Raw genomic sequence first — 26,055 nt, 5'->3', positions numbered from 1 at the left:
TTAAGTTGTGTTTGTTTCTAATTTTCCATTGTTTTTTATGAGAGTATTTTCTAGTTCTATGTTTTCATCTTTTAGCAAAAATTGTGATTTACCTGCAAAAGAATTCATGTTTGATAGTAAAAAAAGGCATTATAATGATATGTACTATATCCATATATTAATTAGAAAAAAAAACAATTAACTTAATGATCAAATTTTTTTTATAACTCACAACGATTTGTATAAGTATAATTAGATTTTGATGATTTTTGTAATGGTCTATTTGAATAAGTATTAGATTTAATAGCTTCACCTGTGGACCAAGAATAGTAAAATTCATTTTTTTGAGGCCAATGAAAGTAATTTCTAGTACATGGGTAGAAAAATACTAGAGATTGGTTCCAGGTATAATGCATTAGTTATGTGTTTAATCTTTATAAAATCATTAACATTAAAATTAACTTATGATTTAGATATTAAATCTATCCTAGAAAAATAATCCATTCCCGTTTCAAATATAGAATTGTTGAAAGGGATTCAATCTCAAATAGGTTCGTTTTGCGTTCTACTAGAGCAGAGCTTAGCAAGTTTTTACTTGTTAAAAATTAAGAGAGGAAGACATACGAGATTTCACTGTGGACACTGGGTGTCTTTTATTTTCTCTAATGCTGGCATGGGGTACGGTTTTTAAGTCTATGCCTCCTTTGAGAATAAAAGTACTTGTTCCCAACTAGAAGAGAAACAATTTTTTATGCCTATATAATGTTTTTTAGAAATTAAGAATTAGTTTTTCCAAAAGTCATTAGAAAGATATCAATAGGAAGTAATTTTTAGAAAAATAAAATAATGTCTTTAGGAGATCTAGACAATGTTTTGACTTTCTTTTGGATGTCATTTGACCAAAGTTTTACGCAAAGATGGACATCTTCTTGAATGTCTGTAGGAAGACTATAAAAATATCAAATAGCATTTAGACATCTTTTTATCGTAATCCATAAGTTGTCTTTTAGACGGCTTTCTTCTAGTTGGGGTTTCCGAGAGACGGAGGTTGTTATCCGGTTTCTTCACTTTTGCGACTAACTAACCGACTGATCATTTTCTATTTCCACTTCCATCCGTTTTACTTGTACTTAAATTCCGTATCTGTTCAGTATTTTTGCAAATGTCATTGTAATGTCTGTTTTCGTATAATAACTATTTTGTTTGTTTGAATAATATGTTGTTTTATTGAAAACCGTCATTTACTAAAGATTTCTCGTCCCCCTCCACGATTATTGAATCCTGAACTCGACGAGCTATGGGTTGTGGAGGGTATTCCTTTAAAATCTGAAGAAATTCAATACACTGCTTTGATGGGAATAATATTTTGCTAACAACAGCCCACGTTACCTAGTTCTATACTAAAATATCTTAATTATTTTTATCATTAAACTCATCTACAAAGAAATTTGTATCCTTGATACCCTCATTAATCCATCAAAATTTTGTCTAACGATGACAAGGGCAACTCTCTATATGGTAAAGTTTAGAAGTTAGACTCTAGCAGCCAGAGAGTGGAGATTGTATCGTAATTTTAAAAAAATTAAGTTAAACAAGAAAATAATTACAAACCTTTCTAATTTATTTTTTGATACTTCAAATAAATTTAAAGTGATTACCATTAAAAACAAGCATTGGCACTGCTGATGTTGGTAAACATGAGCTTCTATGTTGTGTCATTGCCAACTCTTTGGTATTTTTTTCTGGTTTCATTAAAACTATGTATATCTTGGGAAAAAACAGGCATCCCAGTTAAACAAGTCCACTTAGTGATAATAATAAAGCAAGAGTGACAACTCTAATAGCATTACTTGTAAATGTTAAGTACAGAGGCACAAACGCCAGCCACAAAACCACCCTGGTTAAACATTTCGATAAAAACTTATAAAAAAATAACTTAAAAGAATGAATCGGAAAATTGCATGAGAAATAGTGCACATTTTATAAGTATCCATAAGACATTTTCTTATAAATTCTTATAAAAATCGTCATATTTCTCATGCAATTTTCCGATTAATTCTTATACATTTACAATAATCTATAAGGAGTACTTTATCGTTTTCTATTAGAATTTATTAGCAAATACTGACGACTTTATAATAAGGTTTTATAAATTATAATAAGTTCTTATAAATTCTAACGAAAATTACTCTCATAGATTCATATAAATCCGAAGGAGATGACGCAGTACATTTTTTACAAATACATTCTTATAAGTTCTGATGCCATCTCCACTTATAGATTCTTACAAACCTAAGTGATGAATATCTAAATACTATTTTCCAATAAGTTCTTGTAAATTCTTACAATGGTTGCTCTTATAGATTCTTATATAGCTAGTTTATAATATTTAAAGTACCTATTACTAATAGGTTCTTATAAATTCTAACAAAAATTGCTCTTACAGATTCTTATAAACTCGTGCGATAAATTTTTGGATATTATTTGCCGATAAGTTCTCATAAATTCTGATAGCGTTTGCGATTATAATTCTTCATTAATTGAAGCAGAAATTCTAATTATTATTTTCTTATAACTTCTTATTAAATCTTATTGCATATCTCTCATTCATTCTTATAATTTCTTATACATTGAAAAAATAATTTTTTAACTCCTATAAATTCTGATTCATACTTATAAAAAGTTTATAAGTCGTTTTCTGCTCTTCCGATAGACCCAATACTTTTTTATTCATTCTTATAAATTGTCTATGGGTATCTATTGGATTTTATCGGTTCGTTTTACCAGGGCATCGTCGTATAATTTATAAAAGCTATGTGATAAGTTTCATTAAACCCTTCTGGACCCTTTCTTGTTTTTATTGCATAAATTGTGCATATTGCTGGAAGTGATTGGAATCATGATTAATTATAAATGCATGTTGATGATATTTACATTTGTTAAGAGCAGACGGGAAGTATTATTATTACCAATTTATTAAATTTTTCAGTCAAGTCTGAATGTTGAACATCTTTTATTATTACATTTGATTAAGTTCTATCATTTATTATCATCATTTTTATTTTGTTTTCAGTGCTTATATAGAATGAAACCCCCTTTAATCTTATTTTTTTTTTTTTTATCTTGAAAATTAAACTCATGTAGAGAGAAAATTTTTTAAAGTCGTCATTGTCTAGAGGTATTAATGATATTTTAAGGATATAATAGCGATAAACATTGTTTTTTCGCAAATGTTATGAAATTGGAAAAGTTATGTAACTGTAAATTAAAGTGTGTTAAAAATGAGTACGCATAAACGTGTTCAATGTTAAGTACCATACACAAAGTATAGAAGTCTTGATTGTTTTGTACAATTTCTAAGTGTGTTAAAATTTGTATCAAGTTTACAAATAGAAATTTGTAGCTTCACCGTGGGGTGTTATTATAATAGGTCCGGTTTTGCAAGTCGTAAGTTGTGAGGATAAATTCAACATACATTTGTAACAATATGAGATTTTTATTAAATTAAGTATTTTCTTTAAATTCCAAAAACAAAGTATTGTAATAATAAAAATATTTTCGGATATTCTTTTTCCTTTAAACGTATGAAAATATTTAAACCATTAACATTATTTATTATGGAGATTTAAAATAAATAATGATTTACATAAATCTTTAAAAAAATTATACATGTGGATTCGTTCATATTAATATAATAGTAATAATTTTTTTCATTGAATGAATAGCTGAGCTGGTAAAGAAAACGGGTCTCAGATGCGAGCAAGCTAGCAATCGTAGGTTTGAATCCCCTAAGGAACATTTCCGCGGTAATTTAATTAAAATACGTTCAATGAATAGTATTTCGACAATAAAAAATCATGAAAAATGAGATAATCAAACAAAACTTAGTTTTTATATTTAACTTGCCTTAATTAGGCTTTCCTCACTTGGTTCCAATAGGGACAAGCGTTACATTCCCAATGTGGGCATAATGTGGTATCCCATTCGGCGCCTAACTTGAATTTAGGAAATTTAGGACTTTTTCCCAAAAAATAAATTCTATTCGGATATCTCCACATTTCAAAGTCCCCAGAGTCGAATACAACAGTTTTTAAGTGGATGTATATGTGTACACGTATGTATGTACGTTCGGGATTATTTTTCGTCTCGATCATCTCCGACCAATTGCATTCGCAATTACTTAACTTCAAACTGATTAGGTTTTTGGCGAAATCAGTCTGGCCATTTTTTTGTGAAGAATCAATAACATAAAAAAGGTTAATTAGCTGCATTTTGTAATTTACGTAAAACTTTCACGCCTCAACTTTTAATAATAATTAATATCATTAAAGTTATAATAATGTTTCGATTAAATTGAATCATAAATTGGATTCGTGAAGTAAATCAACTAAAGATTTATTGCATGATATTTCCCTTATTTTTTATTGCTTCATGAATCTTATAGATCGTTTTAAAAGACTACGTGGTGGAAAGAGAACAATTTTTTACTACTCAAAGAGATTTCAGCTATGAAAAATGGGACACATTGTGAAAGGGAAATTGCGTATGTGACATATATCAAAATCATTGTGATATTTTACCTAGAGTGTAGTTTTTTTATAGTATCAACCGTATTGCAAAATTTAAATGTTACCACTTCCCCTTATAATAATATTACTCGGGCGGGAATTTCACGTTATATGGAGACGTATTTAATCTTTTTGAATTCATGGAATCATTCTATTGTACTTTAAACAAATGAAGTAATCGCAAACAATAAAATGCGTTTATTTATTAAATTACAAAAACACTGATCGAAGTATTTCTTCCTATCTAACATAATTTATTAGCAGCTAATAAATATGTTATTTGAAAAAGAAATCGAATGAACATTTGTTAACAGTTAAGAAATTATTTATTAGAGTAGATTTATTTGGCTCAATGAATGATTTCTTAGCTGCCAACAAATATTTATTTCTCATCTAAATACTATGATTGGGCTCGATGGTAAGGTAGAATGATGGTAAAGCATAATCAAATGTTAGGTTACATTATGAAATACTTTTTATTTATTGGAAATTTTTAAATAAAAGATAACGCTTTCGTAATGATTAAAATTAATATTTTCTTTTAACCAATAGCTCGACGAGCAATTACATTATAACCATTCAATTTTGTGTGAATTTTTTATGGTTTCATAAATATAATAATATTTGACAGCTAAGCAAAGAAGATTTATTACCTACAAATAAATCTTTATATGTATCAAATAAATGCTGAAAAATAATTTTAATAAATTTATTTAGTCCCACCAAATATATTCTTCTATCAGTGTAAAAATGAAAGTCAAGAAAGAATCGTTTCATTTCAATTGTGAATCCACGAAACAATTTTTTTTTGTTAAAATGTGACTTTTCTGTTCCTGATTTTTTTAAAGAAACATTAAAAATAAAAGTTCTTTTTTATCACAAAGTCTAAATCCACAACAGATGTTCATCACTTAAAATGTTTACGATTCAATGCTGGTACGTCACATGTTTCAATTTAGTTTAATAATTTTTTTTCTTTTTAATCTATCATTCAATTTTATTAAATAATATTGTAAATTATTTAATAATAGTAAAAAATTAAAATAATAATAATAAAAAAATAATTCATTTTTTTGAAGAAGAGAAATCTGAAAGTCTCGATATCAGTATTGAGAAATCAAGAATTAAATTATTTTTTTATGTAATCTTTCAATCAAAGTAGATTGTTTCAATTTCAGGTATGACTTGGCCTCTAAACTATCGGAAAATGTCTTAATTGATAGTAGTTTGGATTATTTTCTTCCAACTAACTTGTTGAGGTTCTTGGATTAAGTAATTCTCGCCCACTTATCTGTAAAATTTTTTTATTGAACTTATGAATTAATATAATAAAAAAAACTAAACATTATAAAAATGATTTCAACAGTCGGATGCACTGCACATTATCTAAGTACATTTTTAAATGATAAAATTTTTTATTATTCATAAAATTTGAAAAGGTCTAATTTTAAAATTCATTACGTATGTGAATTTCGGAAAAAAAACTCTTACAGTTATAGGTAGCGTGACGATACTTAATGGCGATTATTTTTATTGAAACACGAATTAATCCACCAAACTTTAATAATTTTTTTTGCGAAAACTATCAATTTGTGAATATAAGTTGATATATCAGATCCTTTTTATTTTTTCGCATTACATATATCCGGCTTCGTTGTAAGTGACCTGACACCCTGTATATTAAAGGATTAATAATTGAAAACCTTTATTTAAATTCAAGGTTAAACTCTTCGTTACCGATTAAATTTTGAAAAAACTAATAGTACAGGCGCTCAGCATCGTATTATATACGTAAATAAGAGAAAAAAATTATATTTCATTTTTAAATTAAAAATGTCTCCCGCCATTACTTCTAACAACCAAACAACACCTGAATAAAACGATGACGGATATGACGACAACTGGCCATGCCTTTTACAAGAGAGAAAATTCTTCTTCTAATACCATATAATACATTATGGTCAAAAATATGCTGGCCCAAAGAAGGAGAGGGACCAGACTAATGCGACAGAAAAGGGCACTCTTTTCTAGTCAGATGTTTTCCAGACACTGTACAGACAGGTCATAATAGAGAAACAATATTTTAGTGATTGGTTGGATATTTCTAATATCAATTTAGAGTCTTTATGTTATGAAAATTACATTGATGCACCATTGATAAATTCCACATTACAGTTGAATACTATAAGCAATTTGATAAATAAATAATTACGTTCTTATGTGATTAACGAGAATCAAAATAATGTGGTGAATAGTGAACATATTGTGACAAATTATTCTTTAACACTTGCTGAAACATCATTCAACGTTGATGAAAAATGGATTAATATTGGGACTGCATTTCGAAATAGTATTGTGAGAGACACCTCCCAGTATTTAAGAGTGAGAATAATTTAAGTAGAGTTTTCAGAAAATTTCTAAGACATATTGTCTGCATACCGCCAGCATAGTTGAGCATACGCCGCTAGGTGGCTACGCCAGATCCAATTCGCACACTTTTTAGATTAAAATAATTCTGTATATTTGAGAATTGGGAATTGGACTGGCAACCTTAAAAATTGGATCTGTTGACTGAAACAGGGAGCATTTCCCATTTCAGTCTAGTTTGTAGTGCAGGAGCATTTCCCTACTTCAAACTATTTTGTATTCTTGACAAGGAGAGCGGGAGCATTTCCCTTCTTCTTCCTCAAGTCGTGGACCGTTCGTAAGTCATTATTTTGTTGTTTTTGTGATATTCAAAAACCGTAGTCTCACTTTTATAGTTCATAATAGTATTATTTGTACTAAACATTCTAGCCGTTATAAAAGTATTATTTAAAGTCATTAGAGTCATAAAATTCAGTAATAGTCAATTACACTATAGTAGAGAATAGCTTGAACCGCCATTTGTTTTTTCCAGCGCGGCAAAATTCAAAATATCAATTTTCTAGTATTTAAATTTCTGTTTAAAAGCTGGTAACATAGTTTCATCCTGTACCAGTAGTTACCGATACCGGTTACCAGCCATAAACGATAACATTGCTTTCATTTGTACCGACCGTACTTGAAATATTATACGCGGGGAAATCTAAAATACCCGAACCATTGTAAATACGTTATTATTGAAATTACTGTTTATTTTTATGTCAATAAAACATTTTATTATATTTATTTAAACAAATTTAGTCTTTCTTTGCGTTAAAATAAGTCACCACCAAATTATTTCTAAGGGTAATTAAACATACTCGAGTAATTAGCTGCCCGAATTGCTCATTCTAGTCAGATATACGAAAAGGTGACGTTCCTGGTGGAACTCTGGACAGCTGAGCTAAGAGCATTACCAGTCATTTCTCCTCAATAATACTTTCCTTTATTGTTATCAATAATTATATATAGGATAAATAATTAGTAAGTCAATTCAACTGAAATCCATGCAATTAATTAAGTTTAATTAAATGTTAAATTGACATTCTATAGATCTAAGATTTTGAATTCACCAAAAACCTGAAAAACAACCGTTACAGTATTAGTTTTCACTAAATACTACATACAAAGCATTTGAATTCAGTAATTTTTTTAACAGTTTGTGAAAAGTTAATTGGTGCTAAAATAATAGACCTCAAAACATTCAAACGGTGTATTAAAATAAATTTCAAACTTGTATGTACTTTTGAAAATGTAAAAAAGGATATTTCCGTTCATGAAGAAAACCATTTAACAGTGAAAAATAAACAAGTACTATCAATTACAAGATTCTCTGAAGAATTCACTTACGAAATAAAATCGAATTTACTGGAAACTATTGAAAAATTTCAAGAGTGTAATTCAGGATTTGTACTAGCAGAAATCATAAGTCGTGAAATAAACATCAACGATTGTACGCCATCAGAATTAACGGATTCTATAACAGTGACGAGCAACATTCCAAAGAATAACAAACTTTGTTTCATCGCATCTGTTACTGCTACACTATATCATCAGTTATTATCAAATAGTGTTCCAGGTACCACACCATCAAATTTTATATTTCAATAAATTTATAGCAAATCTGGCATAAGGTATCCAACACTATTACAATATATTCAAAAAATCGAAAAAGTTAATAATTCATTAATTAATGTCTATGGTTTCGATGAAAATAAATTTATTGTACCAATCTACTTAAGTCAAAATTATAAAAAAGTATGAAACGCTCTTGCATTCCTCTGTTAGCATCACAAAATAAAATGGACATAATCAATGGAGCACCGATTTCTGTATATCATTATTCTTCTATAACTAATTTATCTCACTTAGTAAGCAATGGAATATATGGTAATTGTAATCAAGTTGTTATATGTGATCGTTGTTTAAATCATTTTTCCAGTCAGCGATTGCTCGATAATCATTTGGAGGATTGCATAGCTATAAATAAATGTAAAATTTCATTTCCAAAAGATGATTGTATACAATTTACTAACCATCTTAATGAACAACAAGTACCTTTTGTTGTCTATGCCAATTTAAAATGTTCTATTAAAACAACTGGAGAAGATGAATCTAAATTAATACCTTGTAGCATAGCATTTTATGTTCATTGTTCTTACGATAACTCAAAGTCGAATTTACATTTTAAATGTAGTCAAGATTGTATAGATTACTTTTCAAAAGAGTTACACAAATTGAGTGAAATATTCGCCGACATAATTAATAATCCTGTGCCAAATGGAGCTTTAAATGATAAAAAAATATATTTTTTTTATACATCAAACATTTGCTACATGTGTGAAAAACTTTTTACAAGAGATCATATCAGGATTCCTATTTATTGTCACTTTACAGGAAAATTCTGTGGTCCAGCTCATCACCATTGTTATTCAAATTATAAAATTAGTGTGACTATCCCAGTCGTTTTTCATAATTTATCAACATATAATTCTCATTTAATCATAAAATCATTATCTTTATTATTCCCCGGACCTATAAGTGTTTTACCTATTGATAAAGAAAAATATATTTTATTTACAAAAACTGTTGAATGTGAAAAAAATGTATCCTCTATAAATACAGGTTCAAATTACTCAAAAGAAAATGATGTATTAATAAAATTACAATTTATTGATTCTTTTTTGTTCATAGAAAAAAGTCTTAATGAATTATCATCATATCTACATGATAGTTTAAAAAGTCTAACAAAAACCTTTTTTTTTGTGTGAGCAGTTATTTAAATTGGTGGCACATAAAAGGGTATTTCCATACGAATATTTTGATAGTAGGAACACATTTAAAGAAACTCAATTACCTGACAAAAAATCGTTTTATTCTTATTCAAATAATTCTGATATACCAGAGGACAATTATAAATACGTAGAACAATTATGGTCCCATATGAAATTTAAAACATTGAAACAATGTTATTTTGTATATTTAAAAGCAGATGTACTTATACAAGCTGATATTTTTGAAAACTTTAGAAAAGAGTGTCTTTTTACTTACGATCATGATCCTTTACATTATCACACAGCATCTGAGTTAGCATTTGATGCTATGCTTAAATGGACAGGTGTTAAGCTAGATTTACTCAAAGATCCTGAAATGTGATTATTCATTGAAAAAGGTATTCGAGGTGGAATAACTAAATGTCATAGCAGAATTACTGAAGTACACAATAAATTTATCTTTGGTTTTAATTTTGAAAAAGAAAAATCCTACCTGATGCATTATAAAATAAAAAATCTCTACAAAGCTGCTATGTGTTTTTACTTACCATACAGTTCATTTGAGTGGGAAACAAATAACATCAATGTCATGAATATTCCAGATGATTCGCTAATTGAATACATTTTTGAAGTGGATTTGGAATATCCTCAATCATTGTCAATCATTGTTTCAACTTCATCAAGATTTGCCACTATGTTCTGGGCATTTTATTCCACCTAATTTTAAAGAGTCACAATGTATATCAAATTTGTGTAATAAAAACAAATATGTGATCCATTACAAAACTTTAAAAAAATGTTTGAATTCAGGATTGAAATTAGTAAAAGTACATCAAATTCTTAAATTCAAGCAATCACAATGGTTAAAATCATTTATTGATTTAAGTATAAATATGAAAAACCAATCACTAAATAAATTTAAAAAAAAGTTTTATAAATTGATGAAAAATGCTGTTTATGGTGAAACCATCAAAAATGTTAGAAAACATGAAAAAGTTAGGATTGTTAGTGAGGAAGAGCAACAACGAGCAAGATCTTACATTGCATTACCAAACTTTAATTCAAGTATTATTTATGATGAAAATCTAATTGCAGTAGAACTTGATAAAATGAATGTAGTGTTTTATAAACCAATTTACTTAGGGTTTTGTATATTAGATACTTTAAAAAATGATGTTTATAATTTCCATTACAACTGTATTTTAAAATATTTCTCTCCAAATCAAGCAAAATTAATGTACGTAAATTCTGAACACCTGATTTATCATTCAACTGTACCAAATATACATGATTATGATTCTCAAATAATGTATAAATTGCATTATTAATGTACAAGAACAATCAAAAGTTTGATAAAAAAAAATTATGATAGATTTTATAAATTTGTAAGCAAGATTGTTATATGCTGTATGAACGATATAATATTTAACTATTGTAAATAATGTCTTTTAATCATAGAAATGTTATGAACAGAGAGTATGAATGTATTAATTGTTGTGAAACGAATGCTTAGATGTTGTAAACATTGCGAATGTTTAAATGTTGTAAGCAAATTATCAATTTTAAGACACCCCGAAGTGTGTATAAAACAATTACAAGAGTTCTTTTATTCGTTTATGGTAATTAACATTAGACACATTCATGTGTGTTTATCTAACTATATATGATTTGAAAATACTTTGGATATATGGCCCAAGGTGAGCATAAATGCGAACCCCCTTACCGACCATACACCCGATGACTCTTCCGAGCGACACCGGCAGCACCGTCACCACATCATGGTGGGGACGGCCGCTGAGTGGGGATCGCTCAGGATATGAGGCCGTGCTGAGCGGCCAGAGGGCCATTCCGCTCCGAGGCATCACCCGGAACACTACAGGTGAGGCATAATACCCACCAGAGGTCTTATCCCAAAACACTGAGGCATCACCCAGTATTTGTGAGGTCTTCACCCACCAGGAGGTTGTAACTCCGTCACCGCTGAGGCATTACCCTGCCGTTTGTGAGGTTGTTACCCACAGGGAGGTCATAACCCTGTACCGCCGAGGCATTTCCCGGCCAACTGGGTGAGGTCTTCACCCACCAGGACCCCAAGATTCTCCCTATCTCCGTCGCCATGGACGTGACCTGGCACCGTATTTCGTGTAACCCCGGGTAGAGAAAAAACTGAGGTTATAACCCAGCAGTCTGGTGAAACACCAGGCTGACCGGTCCCATCAAAAAGGCAGAGGTCTTACCCCGCCGCCGAGGTTGTTACCCGGCACTCGCGCCGCGGCAAGAAGACGGTGGTCATCACCCCGTCGCCGAGGTCGTTACACGGTACAATACCGCTTCGACAGGACGAAGGTATTACCCCGTCGCCGAGGTCTTCACCCGGTCAATCGCCATTTGCCAAGCTTACCCGTCACCAGGGGCCGATCCCCTGGGGTGTTGGAAAGGAGGTCATATCCTTCCCTCTAGAGTCACGCGTCCAGTTCACACCGTTGTTGCATGAGTCATTTGGGGTCGTAACCCCATCCTGGTGTGGATTGAAGTAAAGAGGGCGTGCACCTCCGGAGAGAAGAGACCCCCCCCCTCCAGAACCCGTTACCCCGCCGACCACCCAGACCGCCGTTACCCACTCTCACTTCGGGTACTCCGTCCGTCTAATAATCTCGCTAGCAACAGCTAATAGACACCTAGTTAACCGATCTCCGACTCCGCCATCATTTTTTCGAGATTCACTTTAATTTTGTTTATTTCTGTCTTGTTCATTTACCTAAATTCTGTTTTATTAATAAAATTCTGAAAATATAACTCAACTAATTTAATTCAATTATCGAGACCGTTACCTCCCCCCCCCTGCCCCTTCCACAGTAAACACAAGAATCCTGGACTCGACGAGCTGAAGGCACGTGGAGGGTATCACTTCCTCTAGAATCTACGGAAAAAAAGTTCTCTACAGATTTTTGGCGCTCGAACAGGGACCTGACCGCCGTTTTTTTGCTTTCTTTTTAATTTCGTGTGAGTAAGGATTTAACTACAAGTCCAACGACTGAGAGGTCAGAGACTTTGTTGAACAAACCCCATTGCTTGGGGGATCTTTAAAAATGTCGGATTCACGGGAAGGAACCACCTGGATATGGAGTTTAAGAAAAGCAGAGCTCGTAGCCGAATGTGAGAAGAGAGGAATTGTGGTCGAAGAAGGAGCCACTGTGGGGGAGTTAAAAACCCTCATCATTGAGCATATTCGTCAAATCAACAGGTCTAATTCCCAACGGAATTTAAATGAGCCAGAAGCTGGAACAAGCTACTCACTACGAAGTTTGAATAATTCTCGGGCAGATATTAACGCATCTTAAAATTCTTTAAGTAATTCGATTGCAGGAAGAGGGGGAAACCCCTCACATAGAGATAATGTAGTTATCATTACTCCAAATCGGCAAGACCGTAATTTTGAGGTCACACAATGTCTATCCGATCTAAGTGGCAAACAGCAACGACAAGAAAGGCCAGTGAGGCACACGGCTAGGCTCGAAAGTACAAATTCGACCAGACGAAACTCCCTAGCCAGCCTCGTAGATAATGACCGAAGCGGATGGACGAACTAAGCACGGCTTACCAGTGGAAGGACAATGTATTGTTAAAATGCGTCCCGCTAGTGCTCAAAGGCGAAGCTCTGCTGTGGTACCGCAATAGTAGCCAGGATTGGCGAAATTGGAAGGAATTCCTCATAGATCTAAAAAGATTTTTCTGGCCCGTAAACTTAGATGTACAACTGGAAGATGAAATTAGAAATAGGACTCAAGGTCCCGACGAAACGGCCAGAGACTATATAATAGCCACACAAACTCTCATACGGCGTTATGGTCGAATGAGTGCCGAAAGTCAATTAGAGCGAATATACCGCAATCTCCGACCAGAATATAAACTATATGTACGTCGTTCTGATATACATCACGTAAACGATCTGCTGCAGTACGCCGACGATTATGAGAAAATTAGTAGATAAGCAGGGCCGGTTCTGGATCACTCTGCAATACCGGCCAAGTCAAAAAAAGTGGGTTCTGATCCGCACTAATTACCGACCGCGATAACTTTGACGATAAGTTACCGACCGCGATAAGTTATCGACACTGATAAATTATCGGCAGCGATTTTTTTTTTACCAACCTCGATAAATTATCTTCAATGATAATACCGATTTTTTACCAACCGCGATTAAAATTTCACTATCAGCAAAAATAACTGATTTTTTTTCAAAGTTTTGTCAATGTATTGATATTCTCTCAAAATTTGCGCTACCAACTATCAGATTTTTTTTTGGAAATAAATGAATGAAAACAGTAATCTTTTTCATGTACACAATTTATTTATAGCAAAAAAAAAATTTGATTAATACATGAATAATATAATCATAATTATATAATATGTATATTTTTTACAATATTTTATGTTAGTTTTCTCATTTGCGCACTTAAAGGTTTATACTCTATTATTCGATCATGTAAGATCAAACAATAGGCTGATGTGTTAGCAGGAAAAGCTTTTGATGATTCAAATTCCAGTCGAACATCAACTGGTCCTGATTTTAAGGATTCATTTTGTTTAGAACAATCAATTACAACGAGTGGTGCTATATCTATAAATTTTTTTTTCGTGAGTAGAGGTTCTGCTTCTTTATCATAATATGATGTTTGGAAATCTCTATACATATCATATAATAAGGCAAATTGATTGTGACTTATGTCAAGATTCATGTTGCCATATGGATAGCATTGTGAATTGAGGAAAAGTTTTACATCCCTTAAATCACAATGATCGAAATGACTTGCATCTTTTGTAGCATTATTTTTGCGTGCAGTTTGAAATCCTAATATAACATAGCGGGGCTTTTCCAATTGAGTTGATGTTTTTACGACCCATACGTGTTTGGTTGTGTTCGGCAGCATTGGATATTCATATAATTCCCATGATCTGAAACTCACTGGAATCGGTGGGTCTTTTGCAATGTAACTTAACAATTCTACCTTTTTCATGTCTGCAACAGTGATATAAGGAATGATCCATTCAATTTTTATAAGCGTGATCGTCTCTTCAGGTTCCGCTGTAGCTTGTACAATTGCATTAAGATCGGTATTTGAACGAGTAAGTATTAATTCATGTTTGGCATTGACAATTATGCGATGATAATCTTCAGCAAATCCCAATAGCATATGTAACGGTATCGAAACATCAAAGTATCCATTATCATTAAATAATCTTTCATTATCAGTTACCCAACCTGCATTATCTAAATAATTTTTTTGACCTGGATGAAGAGATAGATATCCCTTCATGAGACTTGTAAGACCAACATTTTTATTTCGATCAATCTCAACACCATTCAATTCATATCGTATTTCTTCAAATAAATAGCATACGGCCATATTAACGAATCTTGATGTTGCTGCTACTGCATTTCCGTTAGATTTTGTAAATTTCCCCATAATATGAAGGGAACTTTTGCTTGGCAACAGACATAAATCTTGATGTTGAACTGAGATATGTATCTCATCATTATTATTATATGTTGTAGATGCATATGGTTGATGAGCATGCACCTCAATGTGTGCAATAGACTCATCAAATATGACACCTTTGCTTATTGCTAATTTTTCTTCTTCCATGGTAAAAGACATGCAAGACAACACACTTTCACTTTAATTTTGTTGCACTTTTGCGTATTTTTAGTCCCAGACTTTGTAGGAATAATCGATTTTGATAAGTTAATCGTTTGAATTTTCTTCGATGACTGATGGGATTCAGGCATGATATGTTAGTTTTATAGCTTCCCCCTACTATTGGTTTATAAACAATCCCCATTACGTGACTGATTTCAAATGTAAACGTATTGTTACAGTTTCACCACGTAAATTAACCAATTGACCGTCTTGATCAACAATGCGCAGTTGTAAATTATGTATTGTCTGTACGGTGATTGGAAGATAAATGACGTTTGATGGAACTTCAATGATCTTATATCCTGGTGGAACTGATGGGAAAAATTCGTGAATCGTATGTACCAACTGATTATTCATGTATGCTCCTGTAGTAATATTACATTCAATCCTTAATGCATTAATTTTCAAGATAGATACTGGTAAATCTGATGTGTGAGTCAATTTTGGAAAAATAACTCGTGGACTAAAGCCCAACAAACTACCAATAGAATCATGCGGTTTGAAATTTATTGTTGCATTTTCACTGTAAACTTCACTGTGTAGTTCATTATTATTGGGCTTAATAGAAATTGATAATTGAGTATCAGCTTTCTTCAAATAATTTTCAATGTCTTCAATTTCATAGCTTCCTGTGGGTATTTTAATACTTTTATCTTCACCATTGAGTGTATAATAAAATTTATTATTGCCGTTATCAATATTTGGAATGGAATTGAAGGTTAACAATTCCACAAGTCCTAAGGTATATTTTTTAGATGATGATAATTCAATTGGGGGAAAATAAAACGCTTCTAGAATGGACGTTTGTCCAGACAATGTTAACGTGAGTGAATCATCCATGACTGATGCTTATTGGAAAGTGCATATTACTTTTATACTTTTCTACGTAAAAATTTTAAACACAAGTGTCCGCAATTATCTGTACTGTAATCTTGATGTTTTTCATGATTGTACAGTATTTTATCAACATTAAGATATTTCATAAGCTCATGTGGTGGCTGCAAATTGCCAAAACTGTCATAATATATAACTTTATTACCACGTTTTTTATATGCCACCCAATGAGTTCCAGGTCCAGTTTTATCATCGAGATTAATAATTGCTGATTCATTTTTCCACGGTGAAGATTTTGGAAGATCATTTCACATAAAAACACCACGAAAAAAGGGTATTTTCATGATTTTTGCATATTTTTGAAGTTCAATATCAGTCAGTGCACGATGGGGTAAATTTAAAAGTTTTTTTTTACCGGTTTCAAATACAATCCTAATCCTCTCTTGTGCGGTTTTAGACGTAGACCTTTACCCAAAGCTATTGCTTCCATTTTCTCGTTATGTCGTTTAGCTTCTTCTAATTGACGTTTGGCGTCTCTAGCATCATTAATTGCTTTCGCAATGCCAGCAGCGCCACCTGCTACAGCACCAACTGCACTTAAACCTGCAAATAGAGGTATAAGAGGTAAAATACCTCCCACTTTTGGCGGCATTGGTATAATACGTGGAACTTTGATTTTTTTCTTTCCACCAGCATCGCGAACAGTCTTTCGTGCAGCAGCTAATGCAGATTTAATAGGATCTGAACTGGAATTTAACATAAGCTTTGCTGAATTAACAACTTTTCGCAAATGTTTAACTCCCTTGTCCTTTTTGTTTTTTTCTTTCAAACCCATTCCCAATTTTGATTTAACTTTCATGACGTTGGAAATTCCTAAAGCAGCAATTCGTTCAGCAATATCTGCGTCTCTCGCAAAAACACGTTTCATAGATTTTTCAGCAAGTATTCTATCAGCTGCGTTTCTAGCTTCAATATTATCTCGATTTTGCGAATATGCAATATCGTGTTCTTTACAAGCAGCGTCCAATGGATTGATTCCTGGATCTCCACGTGCTAATCTCTCCTTCAATTTAGTTCCTGGACCACAATAATGATATCCTGGTATATGAAGTTCAAATGGCAATTTGTTTATAAGTGTGTTAACAATACCAGCACCTCGTTTTTTGATACGTCTTTGCACTATCATTGTTCAAGAACGACTAACTCGACACCTATAAAAGATGTAAATTTATAGCTAGAATGTCATTCTACATCAAGATGAAGTTCAATCAACAAGACATTAAGTTGCCTGTAATTAACTTTGACCTATCACGAGACACAAATATCAAACGTCACGGACAACTTTTACCAAATAGTGTCCGTGGTGTTATTTGTGGTCCATCAAATTGTGGAAAGACAAATACTCTTTCAGCACTTATTGTACATCCAAATGGCCTACGATTTGAAAATATTTATTTGTATTCAAAATCATTTAACCAACCTAAATATCAGTTTTTAAAAAAAATAATTGAACCAATTGAAGGTATTAAATTTTATGCTTTTAATGAGCATGAGGAAGTGGTAAAACCGGATGAAGCAAAACCCAACTCAATTATGATTTTCGATGACGTAGCATGCGAAAAACAAGATAATATGCGAATCTATTTTTGTATGGGATGACATAGAGAAATTAACTGCTTTTATCTTTGTCAAACTTATGTACGAATCCCAAAATATTTGGTACGTGACAATACAAACTTTCTTGATCTTTTCAGGCAAGATGACATGAATCTAAAACACATTTACGATGATCATGTAAATACTGACATGACTTATTCTGATTTTTGAGATATATGTTCACTGTGCTGGAATAATGATAAATATGGCTTCTTGGTAATTGATAAAGACAGTGATCTTAATAATGGGCGATATAGAAGAGGATTTGATTGCTTTATAAGTATAAATTCACCGTGAATACATTAAATTGTACATTATGTATGTGATTGTCAAAGTGTCAACATGAAAACTACGAAGCTGCAACAAGAAAAAAAAATATTGTATCAAATAGCGAAAGTTAGTGATGCAATACGCCAAAAGCATAAATTGATTAAACTTGGAAGAGATATGACTCAACAAACCATGAGTGAAATATTTAAACCTATGGTGACTCCTCTTAAACAATTAGCTGATAGAACACTTATTAAAGAGGAACCTCAAGAAAAAAAATAAAAAAAGAAGAACCTAAAGAAGAGCCTAAAGAAGAAGTTGAAAGCAAACAAGAAAGCCTTACACCTGATTATGAAATAACTGATGATGATTCTTATACAACAGCAACAATTACCCATCAAAGTACTCCTATTAAAGACATACCTGTAGTAGAATTAGATACAAAGTATGGCATACGAAAGTTAAAAGGTAATCGACTGATGATGGGTGATTCTGAAGTCAGGTTCGACAATAATTTTATTTATATTGGTGATAGAAAATACAATACTACTTCTGGTCTATTGGAATTATTATTTATGAATTCACCTGATCAATCAAAAATAACAAAAGAAAGCATTATCTTCCTGACAGAAGTATCAGAGTAGATAAGAATTTAAAAAAATTCACCGACATAATCAGTAAATATATACCAAAAAGTGGAGGAAGTTTACCACAATATATGATTAAACATAAACAAAATCATCCTACCGATTATATTTATTGGGATGATCCCAATGAACTTGTAGATCGACTTCGTTTACTTATTGCATCTCAAACTGCTGGAAATTTCAGTCATACTAACGAAATTTTATCAATTTTAGAGGAATTGCGTGAAGCTGAAATCTTTTATTAATCTGATGTATTCTACACAGCTACTCATTCTTTGAAGAACTTTTGAAGTGAGAGGTTTAAAAATGAGTGTTGACGTTTTTGGACGACAATTAGCGAAAGATATTGTGAAAAGTGCTGTTCGTGGGCCTCCTGGTGAAGGATTCAAATTAACTGTGGATCAACAGTTTGACATGGATAATAAGAGATTGTGTAATCTCGCTGAACCAGTAGATTTGAATGATGCAACATCATTAGGAGTAATTGAAAAAAAGATTACAATTTTAAAAAAATTTATTGAAATAGAATTACGTCTGTTACGCGAAACTGTAGCGAATTTAAGAAGAATTGTTGAAGAAAATAGAGAAAGAATCAAAATCATTAATGTTCAAGTAGAGCAACATATTGAATCATCACAAGAACATCGTAAACGTCTGAAAGAAGAATTGAATGAAACAATTGAACTGCATGAGTCAGATCGATTACGTTTACTGAAAAAAGCAAATCGTAAACAAGCTGAAAGTATTAAACAATTGGAAGAAAATATTCGGAAATATCTTGATCAGCAGCATCATGAACAAGGAGAAAAAAATAATAACTGAAGAGCTGCATAGACCGGTCAGAAGAAATTATCAACGACGACATGTTGATATACGTGGGCTTGATGAAACTTGGCAAGCTGATCTAGTTGACATGACAGCATATAAATCTTATAATAAAGGTCATCAGTATTTATTGACTATTATTGATATTTTTTCAAAATACGCTTGGGCTGTGCCCACAAAATCTAAAAATGGTAAAGATGTAGCCCATGCAATGAAATCGATTCTATCACAAAAAAGAGTGCCAAAATTTTTGCATGTTGATAGAGGAAAAGAATTTTACAATAAAGAATTTGAAGCACTTATGAAACAATATAATATCAAAATGTATTCCACATTTAGTAATCTTAAGGCATCTATATGTGAACGATTTAATCGCACGTTAAAAAGTCAAATGTGGAAACAATTTACGTTGCGAGGTAATTACCAGTGGATAGACATCTTACCAAAATTGATGACATCATATAACAATAGCAAACATAGAACCATCAAAATAAAACCGATTGATGTTACTTCAGCCAATGAGAAACAATTACGTCATACTATCTACAATAATAAACTTGAAGTTCAACAAAAAATAAAAAAGACTAAATTTAAGGTTGGGGACAAAGTACGCATAAGTAAATATAAGCATGTCTTTGAGAAGGGATACACCCCTAATTGGACAACTGAAATCTTTAATGTAAGTCAAGTATTGAATACTGATCCAGTAACCTACAAGCTTGTCGACTATCAAGATCAACCGATTGAAGGAGGTTTTTATCAAGAAGAATTGACTAAGGTTCAATACCCTGATATTTATTTGGTAGAAAAAGTTCTGAAAAAACGTGGTAATCAAGCTTTTGTCAAGTGGTTAGGATTCGATAAAACACACAATAGCTGGATTAACATAAAAGATTTATAATGTCTCTAACTGATGAGTTAGAAACAATGACTGCCAAAATGTCTTTAGCTGAAGAGCTAGAAACAATGGCTGACAAAATGTATAGTGATGCTCAAAAATTACCACGTTATACAAAAGATAAAGCTGCTAATATTAAATGGATATCTTTAACTCATAAAGAACAACAACAAATTAAAAGAGAAAAAAAAATAATTAAACGTCTTGATAAAATTAATAAACGAATGTTAAAAGAAATTAAAAAAAATAAGACCAATAAGAATGAAGATGATTTTGTCATATTATTTGTAGAAGATGAGTTCAATACAAACTAATGTAAATAATTTATAATATTTTTTTTTATTGAATAAATTTTTTTTTTTCTTACAAATTATTTTTTTTTTTTTAACATAAACCTCATATTTAAAATAATTTATTTACACTATTTAATATAAATTATAACCCCAAGGAAGTGTATCAGTTGTTTGTGCTAGAAGAACTCTTTTATTGTCTTCCCAACTTAATGCTAATTTTTGTCTACTAATTGTATGTACTTCATGTTTCTTGCTGACTATATGATATTCCGTTTTACATAATTTTTCATGATTAAGTAAGCATTTTTTGTAATCATCAAATGTTATAGATTTTATTGTTGCAGTTTTGACACCCTTTGCTTTACTATATTTGTCTTTTTTATTTTGAACTTTAAATGTGTACATTTTTGCTTTTAGACCAATGAATTCCGTCATTATTTCACCTTTATTTTCATCTTTCATAAGACCTACAATTTTTTTATTAACTAATGGAATATTAAAACGGTTATTTGGTGGATAGTCTGAGGTGTCAAATTTATGTATATTATCTTTGATGCAATCATAAATATCAGCATTGAGAAATTGATAAATTAAACTATCTGTATCTGTGTATAATAATTTTACCTGATTGTCTGTAAATTGTCTTTTAATTAAATTGTAATGGAAGTCATAAATAAACATTTTTGAAAGATCTAAAACTACAAATCCTACGTATATCGGCTTATTGAAATATATATTTTTTCGCTCCATTTCTATTATTACCATGTCATTGTCAAAAATTATACTATTGTGGAATTTTGGAGAGGCAATGAGATTTTTTGCACCATACCGACCTTCCCACTGTGTAACTAACTTTACATCTTTATACTTCCGAACGTTTTCCATTGTTTTTCCGTAAACTGCATTATTCATTAATTTATAGAAATTCTTTTCAAAATCATTTTTAGATTTTTTTCGTAAATCTGTATTCAGATCTACATACTTCTTCATCCATGGTGATTGATTAAATTTAAGGATCCTATGGATTTTGGTTACAATCATTCCTAAATCGAGACATTGTTTTAAATTTCTGTAGTGAATCACATATTCAAGTTTAGGTAATAATGTCGTCATAAGTTTGCTGCTATTGCTGTTTGGAGGTTTACGGTGTTCAGGACACAATGGCAAATCTTTATGATGCTCGTGTAAGATTTTTGGATACTCTAAATCAACCTCGAAAATGTAACCAACTGGAGAATCATTGGAGATATTTTTAATTATTTCACAGATATTAGAAATATTGATGTCATCTTTCACCCATTCAAATGATCCAGTTGGTAGGTACTCACTCATTGCTGCTCCATACAAATTATTTACATCAAAATACATGAGATATGATATATTTTCATTGGGGTTATAATCATTACACATATACGGGTTATTTGCTTTTGCATATCTATTTGAACACTGTGCCACTCCTCCTCTAATACCTTTTTCTATGAAATTAAGCATTTCCACATTGTCCAAGAGTTCGAGTTCAATTTCTGTATATTTCAACATAGCATCAAAAGCTAATCCAGGTGCAGTGTAGTAATGTAACGGATCAAGCTCATAAGTAGAGATACAACTTTGTCTAAAATTTTGAAAAATGTCTGCTAACAGAAGAACGTCTGTTTTTAAATATAAATCTGAATATTCACCGAGGGTGTTTAGTTGAAATTGATCCCAAACGTGGCGTGCATGTTGGTAATCGTCATCGGAAATGGCCGAATCGTTGAGTTTCGAATAGAATTTTGTTTTGTCAGGTAGTTGTCGTTCGTCAAGTTTTTCCCAACTGTCAATACATTCATATGGGAAAACACCTTTACGAGTTACTAACTGAAATTTATCTGGCTCGGGATAGAAACTTTTGGTAATTGATTTTGCATTATTATCCAAAAATGATGCAAGTTTCTCAATACTATTGCTCATGAATCGGAAAGAATCAATAAATCGTAATTTAACAAATATTTCTTTTTTTCTTTTTTCGTGGGAAATTTTCTGATCAACTGTTTTTGTAAATGCTATGTATTTTTCTTTATTGACAGGTAATAATTCCATATAACCTTTAAATGATGCAGCTAATGATTGAATTTTGATAATTTAAATTACAATTAACATGAGCAGCGCCTCGATAATTGCCTGTAAAGTGACAGTGATCATGTACTTTCGTTTCATCATGTAAAAATGATTTATTACAAATGTGACAGATTTTTGCATTATGAAAATCGTTTAACTGTTGGGATGTTAATGGTTTCATTGGTACTGCGTTTTCTAGGTAAGTTTTGACAGTTTCAGCTATTTTTTTCAACTCAGTCATGAACCAGTTTATACAATTAACGTCACGTTTAAGATTAAATCGACATTTTGAATTGTCATATGTACAGTGCATATAATAGGCTACACTACATGGAATATGCTTTTGATTACCTTCATTATCAGGTTCAAGAATACTCTCAAGATCGGCATAGATAGCAAATGGCACAGGCTGTTTAAAATGAAAATTTTTAAATTTTATTTTAACACCTTTTTCCGGAAGTGAAATTCGCGTATCATTCATATTGATACAATCTTTTTGATGATTTTTATATGATTTTTCTATCTTAAAGTGATTTAAACATCTATCACATAAGAATAGTTTGTGTGCATTTTTAGAAATTTGATTTCCAACTAATCTTGAAAGATCCTTTATCAGACAAAAATGAAAAACTGGATTAATATTATTATTTTCATCACCTACTTCTACTCTACTTTGTACCATTAACAGGTGAATACATGGCTCATCTACTTTATAATATTTACTTAAATATAACGGAATAATTTCACAATTATTATCTAAACCATACGTACAGTCATCTAAACCATACACATTTATTGGTAAATCGTTGAGTTTTTCAAATTTTGGAACATCATGTAAGGTTGTGGGACAGTTGATACCCTCACATTTTAACACACTTTTGTAATCAGGATATGAACTTGTTCTTGTTGAATTTACAAAAACAGGATAAAGAGCTGCAGTAACAGCCCAAAAGAAACAACATTGATCGTTGTTTTTAATATTTAGTACTGCTTTTTTTTGTTGTATAAATTTTGGTAGAGGTATAAATGTAGATTGTCCAGCTAATAGAGGTTGATAACGATTAATATTGACTTGCAGATATTCAATTTCTACAAGTGACCAACCAGAATCTCGTTCTTGAAAATCCTCGACTTTTGTTAGTAGTTTGTCAACAACATTTTCCAGAAAATGTTTTTTTATGTCTGTTGACGGCAAAATTGCTTCATTTTTAACATTAAAGTACTTAATTTCTACAACTGTTCCATCATTTGTTTGATTACTGAATTTACAAGCAAGGACAAAGTTCACTTTTAAATTTCCCTCACTTGTTACTATATCTGTCAACTTTTCGGTAATCAGCTTTTCAGCGTCCAATAAGAAGTCTCGTAAATTTAAATGTTGCAAGTTAATGACAACACCAGTGCGAATTCGATTTTGGAAAATATTTTCTAAATCTTTCCATCGAATCAATTGTTCTGTTGATTGAAGGCTTCCTCCAACGATTGAATGATTTATAAACTTTTCATGTAATGTTGCGAGTGCTGCAATTATCGATTGAATTCGTTGTTTTTCACCAACCGATAAACCACTCGATTGCAAATGTCTGTTTAATGTAGTAATATTGTCACTACTAATTCGCACCCACTTATCAATGATTTCACTAGATTCATGATTCAAAGATGGTAGAAGAGTATAAGCCTCCTCCATCATTTTAATTAAATCAGAATAATAGTTTAATGCACTCATTTCTTTCGACTATACTAGACAAACTTCAGAATTACAATGATGAAAAAGCGTGTTTGAAAAGATTTATATAGGATTTTGGATGACCTTGTAATGTGGTGCCATAATCCGAAAAAATTTCTTGAGAGTTCGAGAATATCAATTACCAAATTTAACCGTCATTAAATAACGATTTTCTTAAAATGTAGAGAGGGGAAATATTTAAATCAAAAGAACAATAATTTCAAATATTTATTGTATTCATTATTTTTGTAACATGAAAATTTTTTTTTAGATTACATTGATTATCGTAAGATTTACATTTCATCAATTGTATCCATTATATTTTTTTTGTTTGACATGTAAAATTTTAGATTACATTTCATCATCAACTATGAATTCAAAAGAATTGTTAGCTCCACCATGGTACAAAAATGATAATCTGTTGTCAACGGCCAACTCAACCAATTTTTCAAATTCTTTATGATTTTCCAAAATTTTCACCGTTCTTGGAGGTAAAAATATCATGTAGCTATTTTTAACTGTTGCCACAACTTTTGTTCCATACACAGTTTCAAGTTCTTTTAAACCAGTAATTTTATACGTTTTAGACGGTTTTAATGTATCCATCTTTTTGGTTGGTAAGTACGTCTCACACTTGGCAATTTTATTTACTCTTGATAGATCCATTTTTACTGTTTTGAATTATGTATAACAATGTATTTCTCACAGTTTCAATTGATCAGTGATTTTAAACATGAGTCGCATGGGTATAAATACAATTCATCCCCTCCAAAACAAAGATTCCAGAATGTTTCAATTTTTGATGCAATCATAAATTAAAACATGCATAAAAAAACGTTTGCATAATGTTTCATCATCATCCCCCGCTGAAAACTTCCAGAACATGTCAAGGCTGTGAATCAGCCCTGAGATCATTTAAATTCTTGCTTGATTTTCCAAGAAAAAATCGAATGCATAATGTTGCATCATCATTCTCGCTGAAAATTTCTAGAATATGTCAAGGCTGTGAATCATCCCTGAGATCATTTAAATTTTTGCTTGATTTTTCAAGAAAAAATCTTGAGGGGTTGGCATGATGTTTCATCATCGTTCTTGCTGAAAATTTCAGACTATCGAAAATTACATATAATGAAAAAAATATAATTTTATAGACAATCGTTGTAGTGATCAAACAATAAAATTAGATATTATAATTTTAAAGTGGGGATAAACATATAAATAGATGATTTACCAAAAAAACTTTTCAGTTGGGTTTTACATTTTGGCATGTATACAAATTTTTGAGCACATCATGGAAATGATATTGGATGTTCAAGGTTTCAAGCAGCCAAATAATCAGTTTTTAGTGAAAGAATTGGCGACTATTACAATCCAAGATAATAG

General features: G+C 31.4%; 1 protein-coding gene across 1 annotated transcript; it reads right to left on the bottom strand.

Annotated features, from left to right (window-relative positions):
• On the bottom strand, positions 1 to 24,715 carry LOC118065381 (uncharacterized). The gene is made up of 7 exons (XM_035080664.1): positions 23,714 to 24,715; positions 17,609 to 17,694; positions 17,114 to 17,337; positions 16,814 to 17,023; positions 604 to 709; positions 212 to 292; positions 1 to 92 (listed from the first exon to the last, which is right to left on the bottom strand). Exons 1-7 carry the CDS (start codon positions 24,670 to 24,672, stop codon positions 1 to 3), a joined length of 1,758 nt encoding a protein of 585 aa, XP_034936555.1. The 5' UTR covers positions 24,673 to 24,715.
• Positions 24,716 to 26,055: the final 1,340 nt, after the last annotated feature.

This window comes from Chelonus insularis, unplaced genomic scaffold, assembly GCF_013357705.1.
Source record: "Chelonus insularis isolate UGA/USDA-ARS -01 unplaced genomic scaffold, ASM1335770v1 contig_109_pilon, whole genome shotgun sequence".
NCBI classification, from domain to species: domain Eukaryota; kingdom Metazoa; phylum Arthropoda; class Insecta; order Hymenoptera; family Braconidae; genus Chelonus; species Chelonus insularis.
This window is presented reverse-complemented; position numbering and strand designations above follow the sequence as displayed.